Below are 21,840 nucleotides of genomic sequence, written 5' to 3'. Positions count from 1 at the left end.
GACACTAGCAGGGCTTCCTGCCAGGGCCAGCTGCTCCTCAGCAGCCTCCTTGCCTGCTTGGCCTGAGCGGGCGGCTCCACTGCAGGCTGTGCCCTGCACACAGGCCTGGCCCAGCTGCTCCCCTTCTGGGTCCTCAGGATTGGTTAGCAGTCAGCAGCAGGGTGACCAGTATTTATGCAAACTTTCTGTGGAATCAGGTCCAGGACCCCAGTCCTTGCCGTGGGAGAGGCCCTGGCTTCCAGGAAGCCTCAGTTGGAAGGGTCTGGCAAAGGTTCCCAGAAGGTTTAGAGTGTGATCGTCCACCTGGCAAGGTGGAAAAAAGAGGACTTTAGTTTAGTCCTTGCCAGAAAGCGTAGAAGACGCTCACCGGGCGGGAGACAGAGTCCCATACCTGGTCTTACGGGGGGAGGGGAAGCAGACTGGGAACTGAGGGGAGGGGGCTGGAGGAAGGAAATGAGAGAGAGAGGGTGACATTCCTGGCCAGGAGGGAGCCTGCTGTCCACTGCCAGACTCGGGCCCAGAGCACTCCTGGGGAGACAGGTTTTCAAGGGTGTCCGCGTACCACGTGGGGTGCTGCTGACAAAGTGGGTTCCAGGTTCCCACATACACACATTACTTTATACTCTACAGGAGGTGGCTCAGGTGAATTTTAACAAGCCCCTCGGGTGATTCAGATGTACCCTTAAGTTTGAGAACCACCGACCGTGACCACGTGATGGCTTTGAGGATACTGTTTCACCCCGAATGCCAAGTTCACTGGAGGATGGCCTTTCCGGTGGTTTAAGGACACCTGAGAGGAGGTGGGAGCCACTTAGTGAAGGCAGGGTCCTTGATCCCATCCGGGAATAAGGGACAATTAAGAAATAAATTCTCCTCAGTCCTTGGGCGGGATAGTGCAAGGTTAAGACCAGGAAGTGTGAGATCGGGGTGCTCAGCCACACCTAGGCCATGTTTCTCTATAGGGAAGAGTGTATTTTGCCCCCTTCCCAAGGGGACATTGAGCATTATCAGGAGACATTTTTGGTTAGCACAACTGGCGAGGGGTGGAAAGGTAGGTGTTACTGACATCTAGTGGGTAGAGGCCAGGGATACTGCTAAACAGCCTACAATACACAGGACACTCCCCCACCAAGAGGAAGCGTCCAGCCCCAGATATCAGTAGATCCCAGTTGAGAAACAGATCTGAACTGAAACCACTCAGGTGGTGGGTGAGACCAGGACTCATGAGCGCTCACAAAGGAGCGTCACCATCCAGTCTTCTCAGAAGTCAAGACAAGCCCCATCCACCTCCATCTGTGAGCTCCCAAAATATGTATTTAAGTGAGGAAATGATATATTAGATTTATCAAAATTGCATTAAACAAAGAAATACATTCAACACCTCCACCTCATTTGGAGGAGATATCCAACATCTAAATTTGAAATTCTTCACAAGTGTGAGGTCCAAGCAAATGGCTCTCCCCTCCCCTGCCCACCCAATAAGCCCTGTTCTCTGTGATTCTCAGCTAGAACAGCAAGGAGACACCTGCCTTTCAAGCTAATCTCACTGAGCTTCAGTTTCCTTACTTGTCAATGGTGATAACCACAGCTCCTGTCTAGTTAGTGCCAACTACATGCTAGGCATTTGACTTGCATGACCTTATTTAATCTCCAGGAGAGGTGGGCATGGAGAGGGTTTTGAAGGATGAGTAGGAGTTAGCTCTCAGCAGAGGGAAGATGTAGGAGTGGGTATGGTATGTTCCTTAGGAAGAGGGGAGAGTGGATATGAGGGCTGACAAAGATGGGAGGTAGGAGTCTGGCAAGCAAGCAGAGAATTCTCTAATTCCTAGGCTCCGTGAACAGATAGTGCCTTGTCCAATACTATAGCCGCTAGCCACCTACGGCTATTTAAATTTAATTACAGTTCAAACAAAATCAAACATTTAGTTCCTCACTGACAATAACCACATTTCAATTGTCCCATGTGCCCAGCGGCTATAATACTGCACAGTGCAAATGGAAATGTTTCTGTCATGGCAGAAAGTTCTACCAGACCACACTAGATGAAAGGGATCGTGACTGTTTTATACAGAGCTAGCATTTTTTTCCTCTCTGTTTCTGTCTGATCAACCCATAGGCAAATTAGTAAAACTGATAGCAGGTACCACACAGCTAAGCACTATAAGCTTTATCTCATTTAACCATTGCAGCAGCCCCGTGAACTAGGTATTATTATTAACTAACACTATTTTAGAGCTGAAGAAACTGAGAATTAGAAAGGTTGAGTATCCAGAATATCCAAAGTTTCACAGCTTATAACCAGCAACACCAAGAGTTGGACCCAGTTTCACCCGGTCCACAGCCCGTGTTCTTAACCAGCAGGCTACACTGCCCACACGAACCGATCAAGTCCCACAGTGAGCAAATTCATGACAACAAGCCAGGTATCTTCCTCAGACCCGCTTATCACTGACAGAATAGGGGCTGGGAATCTACATAAATCTCCTTCTAATTTTGCCCCGGGGTGAATGGAAGCAAAACAGCTCAACCTGCATGTTCCCCATGGTGCCATATTGAAAATATTCTTCCCTTGCTCATCACACAGGACTCTTAAATAAATTTGTGTTGACAAAACACTTCGAGTGCATTATTTAAACAAAGTTGCTAAAGGCTTAAAAAAGAAAAAAAGAGAGGATGATGATAAAAGCAGCTCTCTCGGCAGATGCACACACGATAAGCCATGTGAGTCATTTCAGAGTTGCCTAGGTAATTGTACCCTGTAATTTTTGTAAACTGGCCTCATTCCGTGAGAGATGGTAGATTACTTGCTCTTTCGCCTCTGGCTTAGCATGAGCATCCTGACTAGTTTTTCCTATCTCTGTTTTTAAAAAGGGAGGTTCTGAGCCGAGCATCAATAAGACCTAGTTTTCAGATCCCACCTCTGCTCTGTGTTTGCTGTGGGACCTTGGGAAACTTACATAACCTCTCTGGGCTCAGTTTTTGCATCCATAAAAATGGGCTTTTAATGTCTGTGGAGAGTAAATGAAATAACTTCTGTGCAAGTACATTACAGATGCTCTCAGATAATAACTTCTTCCCTCCTCTGCTGAATCCCCATTTATGGTCATGTGATATCATAGCATCTAGAGTGTCAGAGATGAGAGGGAGCTGAGTGACATGAATAGCAGCCCTCTCAGCAGACAATTCCTCTGTTTACCACCATGTAGGTAAACCATCGACTTGGGTTCTATAATCAAGAACCATTCCCGGTGTGTTTTGGTGACATCTTAGAGGGTAAAATAGTATGTTCCCTCTGAAAACTGCAGATCTCTCCAAGCAGAAGAGAGGAAGTGGCTTTGACGTGAGCCACCAGGACCCAAATCAGCAACTGGAGTGGCCACTCAGGGCTGTGCACTCGCTTGGGCCCTGACTTCTGTCATCCCAAATGACTGTCAGCTCCAGATGGGGGTGGAGGGTGGGGGAGTCAGGAGAAATGATGGAGCCAGGACCAGGAGTCCCCAAAGCCAGGAACATAGAACAGAGGGCTAGACAAGGGCCAGCCTGGATGCCTGGGACCAAAACCGAGATGGGCTACAGAACAAGCCACAGTGCCCAGAATTGGGGAACAGACAGATGCCCTAGTGTAAAACTGGAGAGGGGGCCTTAATAAGAGGTAGGTTGTCAGAAGCAGGAGGTCAGCGCTTGGAGCATAAAAGAACAAAAATGAGGTGGGGCTGGTTGGGAGATCTGGATTTTTTAAACCATCAAAATGTTCGCTATATCTATGAGTTTATTTCTATTTTGTTTGCTCATTTATTTTGTACCTTAGATTCCACATATAAGGGAAATCATATGGCACTTGTCTTTCCCTGACTTACTCCACTCAGCACAATACTCTCTCAGTCCATCCATCTTGTAGATGGCAAGATTTCATTCTTTTTTATGGCTGAGTAAGGTTCCATTGTATGTATGGACCACTTCTTTATCCATTCATCCATTGATGGACACCCAGATTGCCTCCATATATTGGCTATTGTAAATAAGGCTACAGTGAACATATGGATTCACATGTCCCTCTGAAGTAATGTTTTGCGTTTCTTCAGATAAATACTTCAGATAAATAAATCTTCAGATAAATTGCCACCCCAGCTTTTTGTTTGTTTGTTTTCATTTTCATGAAATATCTTTTTCCATCTCTTTACTTTCAGTCTATATGTGTCTTTTAATCGAAAGTGAGTCTCTTGAAGGCAGGAGATCTGGATTTTAAATGCAAAGTCAGTCCTGTCTCAGAAGATGGCCAGCCTTTGGAACCAAGCTGAGATAGCTTCCTCCTAGACCTATTCGAGTTCAAAGGCCAGGAGCCAGGAAAGCTTCCTGGTTAAGAAGTCAGTCTCTAGAGTCAGGAACAAGCCTCGGTTTGAATCCCAACTCCACCGTCACTAGCTGTGCATCGTAGGATGGTGATTTAACCTCTCTGAGCCTCAGTTTCCTCATCTGGTGATGATCGCGAAGATGATGGTAGTGGTAATTAAGATGCTGATGATGGTCATGAAAGAGAAGGATAGTGGTACTGATAACGATGGTTATGATGAATAATATGTGAAGGTGATGATAATGATGAGAGCGATTATGGCGATGGTGATGTGATGATGAGCATGATGATAGCACTGGTGATGATGGTGATGATGACTAAGGTGGTAATGATGGTTATGCTGATGAAGGGAAGAAGTTGGATGGTGTAGATTATGATAGTGATAATGGTGATGATCATGAGAATGATGGTGATGATCATGATGCTAATAAAGAGATAATAAAGAGAGCCTCTGCTTCAGAATGGATGTGAAGAGTAGCCTGGAATATATACTTTGATCAGCTTAGCTTCTGCCTCACCTCTGCCTTTTATAAAATGGTGATTAATAGTCATACCTCATAGGGTTATGACAAAGATTAAATGAACTAAAACATCTATCACGCGCGTAACACATAGTAAGTACTTAGTAAATGCTAGCTGTCATTATAATAGTATTATTCCTTTTGTTGCTATATTCCCATTATTTTCATAATCATTCCTGTTTATCCTGGGCTGGTATCATTAGTCTTATTATCAATGCCTTAGTCAGTGTTGGAATGACTTACCAGCCTGGCCCACAGGGCTGGTTTCCTTCCCTATCCCTCCTGCCTCCTACTTCCTACACCATTATGTCTGATGACCATTACTTTGTCCGGGGGTTCTGCAAGGAGATGGGCTTCCTATGTTCCTTAGGTCTATGAAGTGAGAGAGGGGTGGGGGAGGAGCAAAACCCATGGCATGGCCATCCCGAAGCGACGTCCACGAAGACGGGTGTGTGCTGGATGTTGGTGCCAGCTTAGGTGAGCTCACCTTTGTGTTTGACAACGGGGCTGCCTTCCCACCTGTTGCTGGCGATCCTAACAAAGTAGCGAGCGGGCACCCAAAGCTGGCTGGCTCCACATAGAGCCATGTGGGTGAACTTCGGAAGTTCTGGAATGACTCGGGATTTCCAGACCAGGGCAACCAGCTGGTCACTCCGGACTTCATGCTGTCCTCACTTCCCCTTCCTTGCCTTTCAGAGATCTGGACAGCAAGTCGCACAAACCGCTGCCCCTTGGTGTGGAGAATGACCGAGTCTTCAATGACCTGTGGGGGAAGGGCAATGTGCCCGTGGTCCTCAACAACCCGTATTCAGAGAAGGAGCAGGTGAGTGGGTGGTGCCAGCTGTGGGGTGGGGGCGGGAAGCTGGGGCCTGGCATAAGGATTTTGGCTTCAGTTTGTTTTGTTATCTTTGCGAGCTTGCCCTTTTTCCGATGTTAATTCTGTTTCTGCATTAAAGGCACTCACTCGGTCCTGAATTTAAAAGAGATAAAAAATACATGGTGAAAAGTTTTCCTCTCTCCACTAATCTCAGCCATACAGTTCCCCTCCCCAGAGGCAAGCAATATTCATCATTTTTGTGGTACTTTTAGCAATATTTTATGCATAGATAAATATACACGTGTATTCACGTTTTTACATAAATGAGAGCCCCTTGTACGCATTGTTTTGCATCTTGCTTTTTCACTTGTCCACCTATTTTGGAGATAAGTCCTAATCAGTAGATAAACAGAGTCCTGGCTCTTTTTCGCGGCCGCATAATTTTCCATTGCATGGCTCTGTCGTATTCACCGAGCCAGTCCTCCAAAGGACACTTAGGACCATTGCCAATATTTTGCTATGCCATTGCTGTAACGAATGATACTGAATAAATGAATACCTTATTTGGCACATGGGTAGCTTATCAATAGAATAAATTCCTAGAAGTGGAATTGTTTGGCCAAAGGTCATATTCACTTGTGATTTGGGCGGAAACTGAGAAATCGCTGACCATAAAGATTGTACCAATTCTACCAGCTAAGGAGGAGAGTGATTGTTTCCCCACAGCCTCGCCAGCTCTGTGTGTTATCAGCCTTTTCGGACTTTGCCTATTTGCCAAGATGTATTTTGGCAGCCTTTTACTCACCTGCTCAGGCAGCTATCAGACCAAGTCAAAGTGACCTTAGCAAAGCACGTGAATTTCCCACCCCTCCTCTGCGTTGCAGTGAAGTACAGGTAGACTGACCAGCGGGACGTCATAACGCGGGTGGTCCAGGCCACTCAGGAGATCATCTCCTTTCTTCCTTCCCCCACCGCAAGCCCTAGACGACACAGGCTAGGTTGCCAAGCTCGTTCTTCTGGTACATGATCTATGGCACCTTTCACCACCAGTGCATCTAAGCCATGACTCAAAGCCTCTCCACAAAGCTTCACAGGGGAGGATGGGACATTGCAGAGCCTCAGTGGGGATTGCTTTCCTCAGCTGCCGATGGCTGGCCAGGAAGATAACATGAGGGATTCTGCAGTAGGTCAGACCCATGCTCCCACTGGCTAATTACTCACCTCTGGCAGCGACACCTGGGAATGTTTGGAGGACGGCACACTTGTAGGTGTCTATTATGCTGCCTCAGAAATCAAGGTCACACGGTGAGCCTGAGGGGACTATTATCCATTGATTGAATGAACGAAGAAAGTTAATTTTTTCTTTATATTTTTTTTCTTCATTGAAAATAAAGAGGTGTGGAATGATGCAAACCCTCTCAAGACAAAGGACAGAAAGAGACAACCTCGAGTCAGTTCCAGGCTGTAGACTTGATTTGTTAGGTCTGCACTGTCTTATCCTAAGAGACAATTTAGATATGTACTTTGAATTTATTGCCAATATTTCAAATTTTTTTATATAAATATATTGACAACTTCTCTTTAAAATGTGGACAGTCTGGCTACATTGAGCCTATATTCTTATGAGGCGATCATCTCCTGGACGGTGTAGCAGCTGCCCCTCGAGACGGGGCATGGGCTCTCTGGTTTGCCACAATCTCCACCTCTCCCTACTGTGTCCCTCTCATTAAGTTAGGATGAAAGTTTAATCTTTTTGTATCTGTGTCTCTATTATAAGTGGTAGGTAGAGATTGACTGAGAGGTTCATATCTTTGGGGGAAGATACGAATGGTTTCATGTTTTACGAAAGTGAAGAATATTCTTGTGTGCTTAGCGTGCAACCTGGTGTTCTGTCTTGAAATTACTTAGCCTGCTGGGCTGACTTACTTTACCTACCTGCCCTTCTAGGGATCACAGTTGGTAACTGCTGGTCTGCAGTAACCCCCGAGATCTGGAGTATAGGGGAGAAGTAGAGGAGGCCTTGATGACCCCACCCGAAAGACCCTTAAAGTCCTGCGGAAGTCTGGGCAATAGCAGGAGGGGGGCCATTTCCTTTCATGCCATCTACTTTGGTTAGACAGTGACAGCTTGAAAAACGTAACCTTGAACTTCAAGCCTGGGGGGTGGGGATCAATAATGGGACAGGGGCAAGCATGATTAATAGGACCACTGGCCGCCTTCGCAGGGCATCATCGTGCAGTGGTCAGTGTCTTAGTCCTTGAGGGCCTCAATAACAGAATACCATAGACTGGGTGGCTTATAAACAACATAAATTTATTTCTCACGGTTCTGAAGCTGGGAAGTCCAAGATCAAGGAGCCAGCAGATTCAGAGTCTGGTGCAGGCCTGCTTCTTGGTTCATAGACAGCTGTCTTTTTGCTGTGTCCTCACATGGTAGAAGGGACGAGGGCTCTCTCTGAGGTCTCTTCTTATAAGGGCACTAATCCCATTCATGAGGGCTCCACCCTCTTGACCTCGCCACCTCTCAAGGGCCCCACTGCCCAATGCCATCGCATTGGGGATTAGGTTTCAACGTGAGAATTTCGGAGGGAGACAAACATCCAGTCTATAGCAATCAAGGAGACCCAAATGCCTTTGAGTCTCTGCAAAAATGGCAATTTCTTGTCCTTGGAGAAGAAGGAAGGGTTCTGAAGACTAAACCCTCCTGTGGTTAAGATGGTCAGATAGCCTTGGACATGGGAGCCTCATGCTTCCAGAGGTAGCGCTTGGCATCTACTTTCCATCCTCAGCCGTCACCGAACCCTCAATGTAGCCCATGAGCCAAAAAAGCACAAAACCACTGGCCTGCGAGATCATCCTGGCTCTGTTGTGTGAGACTCGATTTTCCAAACACCCCTCAGAAATAGAGCTGAAAGGAGCAGAGACCCCAGCATCCAGTTATGTTTGCATCTCAGAGCTAAGGAGGTGCCCTGTTTACCTCCCGCTGGACAGCTCTCAGACATATTTTGCAGGCTGAGCAAATTCATAAAAACGTCAATGTTCTTCTTTCCGACCTGAAAGGCCAGCTCCTACGCTAGTACACCCTCTACCTGCTCAAAGCCTCTTTACCTGGAGCCTCTGGAACCAGCTTCCTTCCTCCCAGGTGCAACCCACATTTGCTGCTTTTTCAAGTGTTCATCGTGGGGGTTAGCCTTGTTAATAACACAAAGAGAGACCCAGCCACTACCTGAGTCAGGAAGGCAGGAGAGCGTGGACCAGCAGCCAATCTGCATTTTCCCCAAGGACTGGGCAAAAGGCAGCAGAGCCCAAGTGAAGCAGGATGGTTGCAGGCTACCCATGAGCAAGGACTTCCTGACTCTGAAATCTATCAACTCTTCGAAAGAACGGTGAGGTCTGTCCCATCCTCCTCGATGCTCTCTTTTGTCCAAATGCAAGGAAAATCAGCCTCAGAGACACCTTCTGTTGAATAAGTCTCAGAAGGCTGAGCTGTTAATCTCTAGCTAGTGGTCATTTCTCTTGTTAATAGGTCAGCGGTGAGTAGGGCCAGTGAAATTTGAGTCCCTGGTCACCAGACCATGCTGTGTGAGTGACTGTGATGCTCGTCTTTAACACCCCCTTGCAAATTGTATCTGGCCTGGGCTGGTAGTTAGAATGAATCGGTATGCCCATCGCTATTCAGCCCACACCTGTCATGTGCATAGCTCAAATACTGTCCTCCCTGCCCTTGAGACCTTCACAGACAAATGTGGGGAGACAGACAATTCATCCCAGAATAGAGAGGGACTCAAAATGCTGTGGGAACATAAATACCTCAGCAGGTATCAGGAAAGGTTTACCCAAGGAGGTGACGTTTGGTCTTGGTTTCGAAGACTCGTAGGAGTTTGCCTGGAAGAAAATGGGGAAAGACGCGATAGTAAAAGGAACAGCTGTGGCTGATACACTGCATTTTTTCTCCGGCTGAGGATCATTGTTAGATTTCTGAGGTTGTCTTGAGTGTTAATACATAGGAGACACATAGTGAGTTTTGACACCATTCATAATAATCCTCTTAAGCGAAAATGCTAACCTGATTAAATGTCACGAGAAATTGCTGCTGCCCATTCTCCCTGCAAGACTTTAGGATTTGAATCGAGCCCTCTCGCCCTCCCTTGTTATTAAGCATCTATTTCCTTTGCCTGCCTGATCTGCTTTCCTAAGGGCTAAGGGGTGGAACCATGCCAGGCTTGAGGGTAGAACATCTATTTTCAGATGCTAATTAAGCATCAGTCTAATCCTCAGTGGGGGCGAAGGGGTCTTGGGCTCAGGGGGGAATTGAGAGTTCCATTTGGGGTTCTTCTCTCTTATTCAGCCTGCTGCCCCTCTCTCCAGCCTCTCGCTGACAAAGTCTGCCGGTCCTTGCACATCCACTCCCCCCTCCCACCACCTCACCGGGAGCCTGGCACTTCCTCACCCCTGGGGACCTAGGGCTTGCTGGCTGTCTTCCAAATGTCAAAATCTGTCGAGAAGCTTTTCTCTCCTTCCAGGTGTCAGCATCACCCCAGCCTCTCTGGAGAGCTCCAAATTATGAGGCAAGTGGGGAGTGCATGTGGGTCCCCAATTTTCAAAGGATCAGAGGTCACCAGGGCCCTCGCTCCAGGAGCGCACACCTCAAACTGGCCAGCTGGTGCCGGTTTTGCTGAAAACCCAAAATGGGGCAGCCAGACCCAGCTAGGCTGTGTGTGAATGAAGGTAAACCCTGCAGAACACTCTGCCTCTCAGTGACAACTCGGCATGCCGCAGGGGGACCTTCTAAGTCAGCCCCGACTCCCTGCAAATTAATGATGTCGGGATAAAAATAACAATAATGCTGATATTCATACCACCTTGTAGGGGTGTGGTCATTCTAACCCTCAGACTTACCCACAGCCCTGGGCCAAGCACTCAGCTCTGGGGGGCAGCCCACGTTCCACCTCTTCTCACTGGTGACCTTGGTCAGACAACTAATTAATATCTGTTCTGACCTTCATTTCCTAACAGGGACTAATAGATTCATCAAGCTATGGGGAGGATAAAGTGAGATAACGTATGAGATGATAGCATCACTTATAGCAGTAACAGCTAAGGTTTGTTGAGCCATGTCAGGCGTGGTGCTAAGCGCTGGAGGCCCTCGGTCTCCCTTAATCCCCAGCCCAACCCAATGAAGTCCTAGTGCTGTCCTCACTTTACAGATGAATCAACTGAGGCACAGAGGGTTTAACAGCTTAATGAAGGTCACATGACTAGTAAGCGGGAGGGAGAGATCGGACTTGAACCCAGGCCAGTGGAGCCCGAGCCCACTCTTAACTCTACAGAGCCTGGCACTGACTAAGTGCTCCCAAAATGTGTATTATTATTGTTGTTATTTGGTTAATTATTGCTAAGTTAGGTTTTATATTGCTGATTTAAATAGAGCTATATGACTGATTGCTGTATCGCTAATGTGAGGCAGATAGGGCAAGAAGCACTATTCCTGTTTTACGGATGGCACCCTTGTGGCCCAGAAAGGGAAAGCGAGCATTCACAGAGTCCTGGTGACAGAGCTGCACCTCTGTCCCTGTACGACCACCTCATCATCCTAGTCAATCATTCGAATCAATGTTGCATATGTTATTTATGCCTCTTAGAAGCCAGGCTCTGGGAGCACACAGAGGAGAAAGCAGTAAGTGGAAAGGCAGGAACTTTGAGAGCCTGGGTTCCATCCACGCCCAGCCCTGTTGCCTGTGAGATATCAATGGAAGGAGAGCCATTGACCTCTTAGAGCCTCTGTTTCCACATCTAAAAAATGGGTGACCATGACAATGCAACGAACCAGTGGATGCGCAAGGACCTAGCTAAGTTGGACACAAAATATAGGCATTTACTAAGTGTTATTCAAAACGAAATAGAATTGAACATGATCACTGACCTTAAGGAGCTCACAGCCGAAGCATCATCTTTTCATCAAACATTTGCCTTGACCTCCAGAAAGTGCCACTTCCAAGACAAGCTACAGACAAAGACACGCACACAGCCATTCTCTCCCTGTGAGGGTTGGGGACTTGTAGAACCACGCATGGACCTGTCCCCCACTGGCTGGCTCCGGCAGATCCCTTTGGCTCCATTTAGGCTGATATCTTGGGGTGCCTGCTGATAATAACTCCCTTCTCTAAGCCTCTTAGAAGCACTTGAGAAACCTGTGTTTTGAGATTAACTTCTCTCTGTGGGAGGGTACCCCAAATCCCTAGCTATGACTTGCTATGAAACTCACTTTTGCCCCCCAACTCAATCAGGCCAGCTATCCCTTACCTTGATCTGGCTCATGAGTGGAGTTAGACACCCAGGTTGGATTGTTCCAAAAGCATCTTTCGTCCCCTCCCTTTTCTCAAGTTATCCACTGTTCCTGGGCATCTTCAACCAGGGAACAAAGGACCCTCCATAAAGATGCTTTCCAGGAATTTATAGTGAACAGTTCTCCCCCAGGCCCCCAAGCCAGCAGAATCCAAATCTTGCTGGTATTTCTCTTTCCTCCACTCAAACCGTCACCTGCTCGGTGACCCCCAGAGTGTTTATAGGTCACTTAGCTGTGAAACCAACTTTCCGTGTCCTGTTGCCCTTGGTGTTCAGAACCAGGGTAGAGCCAGGAAGTGGGGCCTGAGTTGTGGGGCGTTTGGGTTCAGCCCTGCTGGAATTTCCACCTATTTTGCTAACTGTTTGTTTTAGTAGTGAGTATATTCAATGCAAGCTGTCCCAACTGTTGTCCGAGTGGGACAATGACATTCTGGTTCAGTAATCGGTGACATCACTGCATGCTCATTCATTGCATCAAAGTATATGCACATTTTTTCCCCCAGATAAGGCCAAGTTAGGTCAAAGTCATTTTTCCCTCCTCTCTTTGCAAATTGATACCAGTGACCAAAACGCCCTCCAAACAGATCCCAGAGGTCAGTAGATACCCTACCTACTTCCATTTTCTGAGAGCCCCAGGATATTTTAAAAGGTGAAAAGATCAAAACAGAATCATAAAGCTTGCGTATTTTAAATATTTACACTTAGCGAGTTAATGCTTTTAATAAACACGCGCACGTACAGTACAGTGCAATGTAATGAGGGAAGGCCACCAGATCATTGTAGGATTTATTCTGAAATTAATTCGGAGCGCACATATACATCGTAGTCTGGTAATGGGACCAAGTTTATAGTTGTGTAATACCATCTGGTCATCCCGTGACGTCACTGCCACTGTAAACATAAACCCGCTTGGGGAAAGCATCAACAATCTGACTTACAGACCCCTAATCCCCAGAGGCCCTCATCCGTGGACCCGAACTGTGCTGGGTCTGACTCTGAGCTCCCCCTTCCTTAATCCTCCTCCACAGACTGTAGAACAGCAACTGTTGAATCAGGGGAGAGGCAGAGAGAGGGGGTGGAAAGAATAAGCGATTTCAAGCTTCCACGGAGTTATTATAAAGAGTGAATCACTTTAGAAATAATGCTTTGAATACACTACAAGGAAATTATATTCCGAGGTACTAAACACAGTTGGTTAAGTTTTATAAGTAGCAATTTTTTAATTGCACGGATGGGTGCGTACCTGCTGGTTTTCAGGTCTGCGGTTCTGGACCCTGAGCTGCGACAGCTCGTAACTGGGTTATCTTTGCAGCCATGAAGAGGTGGTACCCACAGGTTGGAGCTGTGCTGCGGGGAGCTGCAGCTAAGCGCACGGTGTGTGGCATCTGGCCTCTGGTGTGGATGGCCTGCTGCCCAGCTCAACCCCACTGTGCTGCCCTCATTCCAGGACGAGCCACGCAGGGCAGGTTGCTACAGGCCTATAATGAAGGAGCTGTCGCTGGTGCCAGCAGGGAAAGAATAAGAAGCTGCTTGCTTTGTACAGGTTTGAGCCTCGGCTCTGGGATTCGTTTCCTAGCTCCGTCTTAAGAAAGCACCATAAACCGGGTGGCTTAAACAACAGAAATCGATTGTCTCCCAGTTCTGGCGGCTGGAAGTCTAAAGTCAAGGTGTTGGCAGGGTTGGTTCCTTCTGAGGGCTGTGAGGGAGGGATCTGCTTTGGCTCGCAGATGGCCATCTTCATGTTCACATGGCGTTCTCCCGATGTGCGTACCTGTCTCCACATTTCCGCTTCTTACGAGACACCCGCCCTATGGGGTTAGGGCCCACTCTAATGACCTCATTTTAATTTAATGACCTCATTAAAGACTCCCGATAAAGTCCTATCTGCGGTCTTATATATAAATCGGAGCAGGACATATAAATTGGGGAAGGACACAGTTCAACCCATGACAGTTCCTGAGATGTTTTGTGTCTCACAGGTGCCTCCCTCCCTGCTGTCAGGCTCCTGATGGTGACAGCCTATACGTGGGGGAGGGCAGGGTGCTTGGCTTCTGGTTCCAGCTCTTCCCGATTCTGATGTGTGGCGTTTCTCTTCCCACCCTAAGATCCTCCCTCCTTCCCCTTCCCATCTCTCCGGCACCTCACTCCCCAGCTTCCGCCGCAAGGCCCACCGAGCTCCCACTTACTCAGGCCGGAAGCTTCTGAGTTGTGTCAACTTGGTCCTTTGCCTCCTCGTTCCCTCCTCCTGCTTCCAGCACCCCGATCTCCGCCTCCTCCTCCCCTCCTGTCCTCTGCTGCTGCAGCTGTGTTTTCCACCCCGGTGGCCTCTCGCCTGCACTGCTGCCACCGCCCCCTCAGGGGTCTCCCCGCCTCCACCCTCCAACCTACTGTCCTGGCAGTCACACGTTTCCCCAAACTCAGCTTCGATAAGGTCACTCCCTCGATCAGGCATCTTCGGGGTTCTCCATTTTCTACTCAATCGAGATCAAAGTCTCTGGCTTAGCCTTTAAGGGACTCCACAACTTGGCAAGGCCTTTAGACCTTATAGTAGTCAGCTCAAAATGCCAAAAGGAAATTCCACAGACTGGGCGACTTAAACGACAGAAAGTTATTCCTCACAGTTCTGGAGGCTGGAAGTCCAAGGTCAGGGTACCAGTGTGGTCGCATTTGGTGAGAGCGCTTCCTGGCTTGCTTCACTGTGACCTTACATGGCCTTTCTTCTGTGTGTGTGGAGAGAGAGAAAAAGAGAGATGTCTCTTCCTCTACTTATAAGGACACCAATCCTATCAGATTAGGGTCCCAGCCCTATCGTCTCATTTAACCTTAATCACCTCCTAAAGGACCCATCTACAAATACAGTCATATTGGAAATTAGGGCTTCAATCTATAAATTTGGGAGGTCCACAGCAGACCTCAAGTGTGTGTTGAACATGTACTATGTTTTGGGCTCTGGTCTAGGGGTTGGAGATAGAGCCAAGTGAATAGTGGGTAGGCAGAAAACGATATAGATACACATATAAATCTAAAAGATATACACATGAACATATAAATACATATACACTCACAATAATTGCAAGGAATGGTAAGTGCTATGAAGGAAAATATAGCATAGTAACAATAGTGAGGAATCAGACAGTCACAGGGATGGAGCACTGTTTTAACAAATGATCAGGAAAGATCTCTAATACAGCAACCTTTAAGCAGATGGAGACACAGAAAATAACTTAGAGTTCGACCCCTGGAATTCAATCCTTTGGATCAGGAGTCTGCAAACTTTTCCTATAACGGACAAGATAGGAAATATCTTTGGTTTCATGGGCCATACAATGTTAGTCTCCATCACGACTACCCTTTGAGTTGTATCTCAAAAGCCATCACAGACAATACAGAAATAAAGGAGTGTAGCTGTGTGCCAATAAAACTTTATTTAGGGACTCTGAATTTGAACATCATATAACTTGCATGTGTCATGAAACATTATTCTTCTTTTGTTTTTTTTTTTTTTAATTTAACAAGCTTGGGGGAAAAAAAAAAACATTCTTAGGCTGCACTAAAACAAACGATGGACCAGATTCGGCCCATAGGCCACAGTTAGCAGACCCCTGCTTTCCAGCACACAGCTGTGAGGTCTTCTTCCCAGCTGTGGGATGGGAGTGGGGACCACCACAGGGCCTGGCACACAAGTCCCTGGCACACGGCAGGTGCTCCATAGTATTCACTGAAGGAGAGAAAGAAGGAACAGAAGAAGAGAGAAGAAGGAATCAGGGTATCGAAACCCCTACAAACCCCTACAAATTCCTGGCTCCGAGCCCCAGGCTGACGTGACCTCACCTCACTGTCTCCTCTTAGGCTGCAAAACCATTTCATTTCCTGGGAACCTCTGCAGGCTCTGATGCAAATAGGTGTTGACACAACCATTGAAATGCCCACAAACTCAGAGCCTGCTTTCCGAATCTAAGAGCAGGCAGCCCTCCCACAGAGCCCACTAGATCCAGTCACGGTCTCCTGTCACCCGAAAAGCTTCCATTGTCCACCCCAGACACAAATCCAGAAAAGGACACATAAAGCCACAGCCCAAAGCCCACTTGTGCCCTGTCCCCGGCATAATAACTCACAAGTGCCACTAATCTGCATTTTTAATCAGAGCACTTCAGTCCCCACTCAGAAAAGTCATTTGCATCCCCCATGCAGGGCCCCTGACTGCTATATTAATCTCCCATTTGTCCCCTCCTGAGTCATCTAATATTACTGCTGGCTAATTAAAACATCAAAGCCCCAAGTACAACAGCCCTGCCTAGGCCTCCTAATGCTGGGTTTCAAGTGTGCAGTTCAGCGCAACCCAGGCTGGGGAGTGGCAGGGCTGGCGCTCGGGCCCCCAATTACCGGGCTCATAATGACCACCCCTTGCACATCTGGAACCTCAACAGATGGCCTCTTTTATTAGGCCTGTTAGCTTGCTCCCTCTGCTCCCTGCCAATCAAGGCTGCCGGCTGCCCACCCACCCACCGGCCACACGCACACCTCTTCCTCCTGCGTCGTCTGCCCTCCCGCCCTTTCCACAGGTCATGGGGCTCAACCCCTCTGCCAGGACCACCCCTGTTATCCTCCCTGGGATTCCAGCTGCTCCCCGGCCTTCAGGGCATAAATGTAGGTGGTCCAGAGAGTTTCTAAACTGGCTGAGTAGGGAGGATGGCTGGGTGCCTCCCACATGGGCAAGGTAGGACTGATTTTGTTCATGAGTACAGGTTGTCCACACCATCAGAGGAATTTGTCACGACAAATTCCAGATGTGACTTCCATCCAGATGTGACTTCCATCACCTGCATATCTGCTAGAAGAGACAACAGTGGAGACAGAATCCTAAAGAAGTATTTAGAATGCCTTTCTGGGCCTTCAGAGGAAGCGGGGTTGTTGGTACGTGGCTACACATGGGGACGCAAGTAAAATAACTTAGACTTTGGCAGGAAAGGAAGTGCAAATGAAGGGAAGAACTCATCCAAATCCCTCTCCTCCTGCTCCCAGTATGGTAGTAGGATAGTAATAATACTTATAGCAACAGCCGTAGCAGTAATAATACTAGATACTGTACTAGCATTAGCAGAGTAATAACACCAATTGTAACAGGCAATGGCTAACATTTAGGAGGTGATTTCAGTTGTACAAGTGAGAGACGATAGTGCCTTGGTTAAAGGAATGGATGGATCTATTTAGAAAGCTAAGATGGATAGGGGTGGGGAGGATTAGGTTCGGGAAATAAAAAGGATGATGTCCAGGACAGCTCCCACCTGTGGCTTGTACAGGTGAGGGGGTGCTGGTGCCCAGCACTGCGATAGGAACCACTGGTCCGGCCAGGGAGGAGTGGGAGGCCATGAGTCATGGCACCCTCCATTTGTTCTCTGCTTTCTCTGCCTGCACTGGTCTAGAGCTATCTTTAATCATGGTATGCTGTTCACCTGCCTCCTCTTTCCCAGACTCCAGTGTGGCAGCATGGATATTTTAGTACAGAGCTGGCCACCAGCCAGAAGGGTGACTATGATATGCCCTTCACCTCAGGACCTTTGCACAAGCTGTTCTCTCTACCTGCAAGACCCTGCTCCCCCTTCTTTGCCTGGTGAATACCTACTTGTCTTGACTTAGAAGTTAAATGCTCTGTCTGGAGCAGGTGCCTCTTTTATGGGCTTCCACAGCCTCCTATATACTGTCAGCGTCCCATGTGATTGCACCCATTGCTCTCAATTATAGCAGTTCATTCAATTGTGATTCCGCCTCGCCCCCCCAATCCATCGGATTGTGAACTCCATGAGGACAGAGATCACATGTGTTTAGTTTGTCACTGCAGCCCTGGCCCTTGCTACCTTGCTTAGCACATAGGCCATACTCAATGAACATGTGTTCAATGAATGAGTAAATGATGGCCAAGAAGCACAGTTGTCAAGCAGTCAAGGGCATGGTTTGAGAGCAAGACTCCTGGCTCCAGCTTACTAGGTCCGTTAATCTCCTGGACAACTTAATTAACCTGTCTGTGCCTCACCTGTGAAACGAGGAGGATAAGGTTTTGCTCGGCATGTACTAAGTGCTCATTGAAGGGTAGCTTTCGGGAGCAGTCCTTCAAGGCTCTCTGTGGCTTCTGTCCTGGACTTAGCCCATTTAATGGTAATTCACAGCTCCCTCACCCACCTAAGGCCCTCCAGGCTGATGAGATGTGGACCCTACCTCCCTTCTGACTTCATCTTGCACTTGCCCTGATTCATATCCTCCAGCCACACTGGCGTCCTCTCTGACCCTGTAAACTGAACAAGCTCATTCATCTCTACCTCAGGACCTTTGCACTTGCCTTTCCCTTCTCCACTTAATCACTTAATCACCTCCCTCTGCTTCACATCCTTAGCACCACCTGAAATTCTATTGTTCACGTATTTGTTTACTTCCTGTGTCCACTTCTCCCGCAACAATGCTCCAGAAGGGCAAGCGCCCTGTCTGTCTTGTTCACCACAGTGTCCGTAGTGCCCAGTAGCTGTCGTGTCAGGATGTGCCCACTGCCTCTCCCTTACGGTTGCTGAGTGACTGATCCTTGTCCAGGGCATGGGCACACCTCCGCCCGGGCAGGTAGACGACGACTCAGAATCACCCATGGCAGAATGTGATCCTTATCCATGAGTCTGAAATGGAGAGGCCACGTCAGTTAGCCCAGGACTTATCCTCCTTCACCTACTGGACAATTTTATTACAGACGTGAACACAAATGGTGGACTGAAGGAGTTCAAGACAGAGGGAACAGTATGAGCAAAGGCCCGGAGGCAGGGTCATGCTTGGCATTTCTGAGAAGCAGAAAACCTGAAATTTGAGGAAAATGTTCGATGCTTCAAACCTTTCTAATTTAAACCTTCTGCTTTCTCAGTGCTTGCCGGAAATACTGAGTTTGGGTGTAGCCGGAAGGCCCAGAAAGCCAAGTAACTTGACCCAGCTTCAGGCTTTTTTTTTTTTTTTTTTTTATGTTTCCATCAACTTATTTTCTGATGCAGCCTCAGGTTTGATTGCTCAGCCTAGAGGACTGTTATCCTTCGGAGAGACTGACGGCATCCTTTCAGTCATTTATTCATTCAACAAACATTCATTGAGTCCTCGCTATGTGCCAGACCCCGTGCTGGACACCAGAGAGACCATCTTTGAATTCCTGACCCTGCTCCCCAGAACAGAACCCAAAAGGCTCTTCCATGGCACCTCATTCTGCACAGCTGGAGGAACCAGGTTCTCAGCCACGTTGCACAGGCCAACCAGGGAGAATCCGCGTCTCTCTGTGCAGACAGCTGGTAACTTGAAGCAGATTCCAGGAAGAGCAACGCCTCTTCCTGTCCCACTAGAGACAGTTTTCCAATGTTCTCAAGACCTGCCTAACATCCCGTCTCCATTCTCTCCTCCAGCCCCCCGCCTCGGGAAAACAGTCCCCCACAAAGAATGGCAGCCCCTCCAAGTGCCCCCGCTTCCTCAAGGTCAAGAACTGGGAGACTGACGTGGTTCTCACTGACACTCTCCACCTTAAGAGCACATTGGTGAGTATTTCAAGAGGGCGCAGACCAGGATTTCTCAATCTCAGCACTTTCCACATTGGGGGCTGGAGAATTCTTTGTTATAGGGATTATCCTGTGCATTGGAGGCTGTTTCGCATCACCCCTGGTCTGTACCCACCCAATGTCAGTAGCCCCCCTGATGCTGTGACTACCAAAAATGTCTCCACATATTGCCAGTTGTCCCCTGGGTAGAAAATTCATATCTGTTTGAGAACTACTTTTGGACACTTACTCACGCATGTAAACACTTTCGTTTGTGTGCCACGGACCCAAAAGAATCTAAGGGGAGTCGCTGGTTCCAAATGCATTCTCTTTGTCTCTCACAGTCTCACCACTGATGGAGTATTGAGAAAACTCTTTTGTACTTTCACAGTGCGACCTCTAAATTTTTATATCATACTTTTAGCCGTTAACAATGTGTTGTTTTAAAATTTTGTCGAAAACGGGCCTCTCAGAGGAATGTTGTGTCAGTTATCTAGCTATCGTAGTGTAACAAATTGCCCCCAAATTTAATGGCTTAAAAACAACAACCACTTATTATTTTCCAAAGTCTGTGGATTGTCTGGGTGGTTCTGCTGATCACAGTTGATCTCATACATCTGTAGTCATCTGAGCAGTCAGCTAAGGTCCAGGATGGCCCTGGCTGGGCTAACTCAGCTCTGCTCCATGTAGTCTCTCATCCTCCAGCAAGCTAGCTCGGCCTTGTTCACGTGGTAGTCACAGGGTACTGAGAGAGAAACATGCAAGATCTCTTGAAGTCTAACCATGACTTACGTCACATTCTTTGGGCCAAATCAGCCCAGATTCAAGAGTTGAGAGAATAAGTGCCAACTCGTGCTAGAGAGTTGCTATAAAGTCACATTGCACAGGGCGTAGATACAGAAAGAAGAATAATTGGGGCTGATTTCTTTTTTTGCAATCAACATACCGTAGATGTGTTTAAATGAATTACTGGAGCCACTCTACTATCTCCTTTTTGATCAACATAGGATCAGAAAATATTTTGGGATTCAGTAACAGTGGTTCTGATTCCCAGGGAACGACAGTTGAGTAGAGCAAACACTTTCAGAAACTTAATATGCTGTTTGTCATCCCTTACCTTGGCTGATGACCACATCCAACAATGGTCAGAAGCTGGTATTTGAGAAATCTCCTTTGGGAATTAAAGGCCAGGTAAATTCCATCGTGAATATCAGATCCAGGTCTACAGCCCCAAACCTGCCATACTTGTGCAGAACCAAGCAATAGCCCAAACATCTTTTTTCCTTCCAGGAAACGGGATGCAGCGAGCACATCTGTATGGGCTCCATCATGCACGTGGCTCAGCAGGTACGAAGGCCCGAAGACGTCCGCACAAGAGAACAGCTCTTCCCTCTTGCCAAAGAGTTTATTGATCAGTACTACTCGTCAATTAAAAGGTAAATTTATGTTGACTCTGAGGAGCCTGGGGTAAGTTACTGAGTACTGGGGACGAAGATTTCAGCTCCAACTTTGCAGATAGTTGAACTAAGGCCTGAGCATAAGGCCTCTGCCTGCCCTACACAGAGGTTGAAAACTGTTGGCCCAAGGGCCAAATCTGGCCCCCTAAAATGTTTTTATTTGGTCTGCAGAGTGTTGCTTAAATTTGAAACATTTCAAGCAATTTCACACCTAGTTATATATCCTAAAGAAACTCTCACACTGGAGCACAAGAAGACATGCATAAAAATGTCCACTGAAGCATTATTATAATAGGGAAAAAATAAAATTAAAGGACCAACTGGAAATCACAACTCCAGGAGAATCTGTAAAGAAGGTAGTGTTTTCTGTGATGGAATGCTATACAGCCGTAAAAAATGAATGGATTAGCACTCTGCATGTTCATGGGAATGAAGCTCAAAAATGACTTAGAGCAAAAGAAAGAAAGGACAAGTTATAAAAGGAGACATTCAGGACATCTCCATTTATATAAAAATTTTAAACATGCAGAATAACACTGTCCATGACTTAGAGGATATATACACATGTGGCAGAAGTATATAAAGCATGAGAATGGTAAATGCCACATGCAAAATAGCAGTCACTTCTGGGGAGAAAGTAGGCTGTGATAGGGAAGTAGTCCCCAAGGAGTTATAATATTATTTCTTTTTTATTTATTTTTCTTAGGCTTGGGGCATGAGAGTTCATTATATTATTCCCTATACCTTTTTGAAAGTCTGAATTTTTTCATAATAAATTTTTTTTAACTTTCTGAAATTAT

The 21,840-nt window shown here is 47.1% G+C and overlaps 1 protein-coding gene across 2 annotated transcripts in view; it reads left to right on the top strand.

Annotated features, from left to right (window-relative positions):
* The window catches only part of NOS1 (nitric oxide synthase 1), a 100,488-nt gene that overhangs the window by 31,885 nt on the left and 46,763 nt on the right, over nucleotides 1-21,840 (top strand). For both annotated transcript variants that reach the window (XM_006908593.3, XM_015586792.2), the window contains 3 exons: nucleotides 5,569-5,695; nucleotides 19,455-19,583; nucleotides 20,874-21,019. In XM_006908593.3, coding sequence (XP_006908655.1) covers nucleotides 5,569-5,695; nucleotides 19,455-19,583; nucleotides 20,874-21,019 — 402 coding nt within the window. The remainder of the gene's footprint in view (nucleotides 1-5,568; nucleotides 5,696-19,454; nucleotides 19,584-20,873; nucleotides 21,020-21,840) is intronic.

Source organism: Pteropus alecto, unplaced genomic scaffold, assembly GCF_000325575.1.
Source record: "Pteropus alecto unplaced genomic scaffold, ASM32557v1 scaffold113, whole genome shotgun sequence".
NCBI lineage: Eukaryota > Metazoa > Chordata > Mammalia > Chiroptera > Pteropodidae > Pteropus > Pteropus alecto.
The sequence above is the reverse complement of the archived record's forward strand: the minus strand, read 5'-3'. Positions and strand labels throughout refer to the sequence as shown.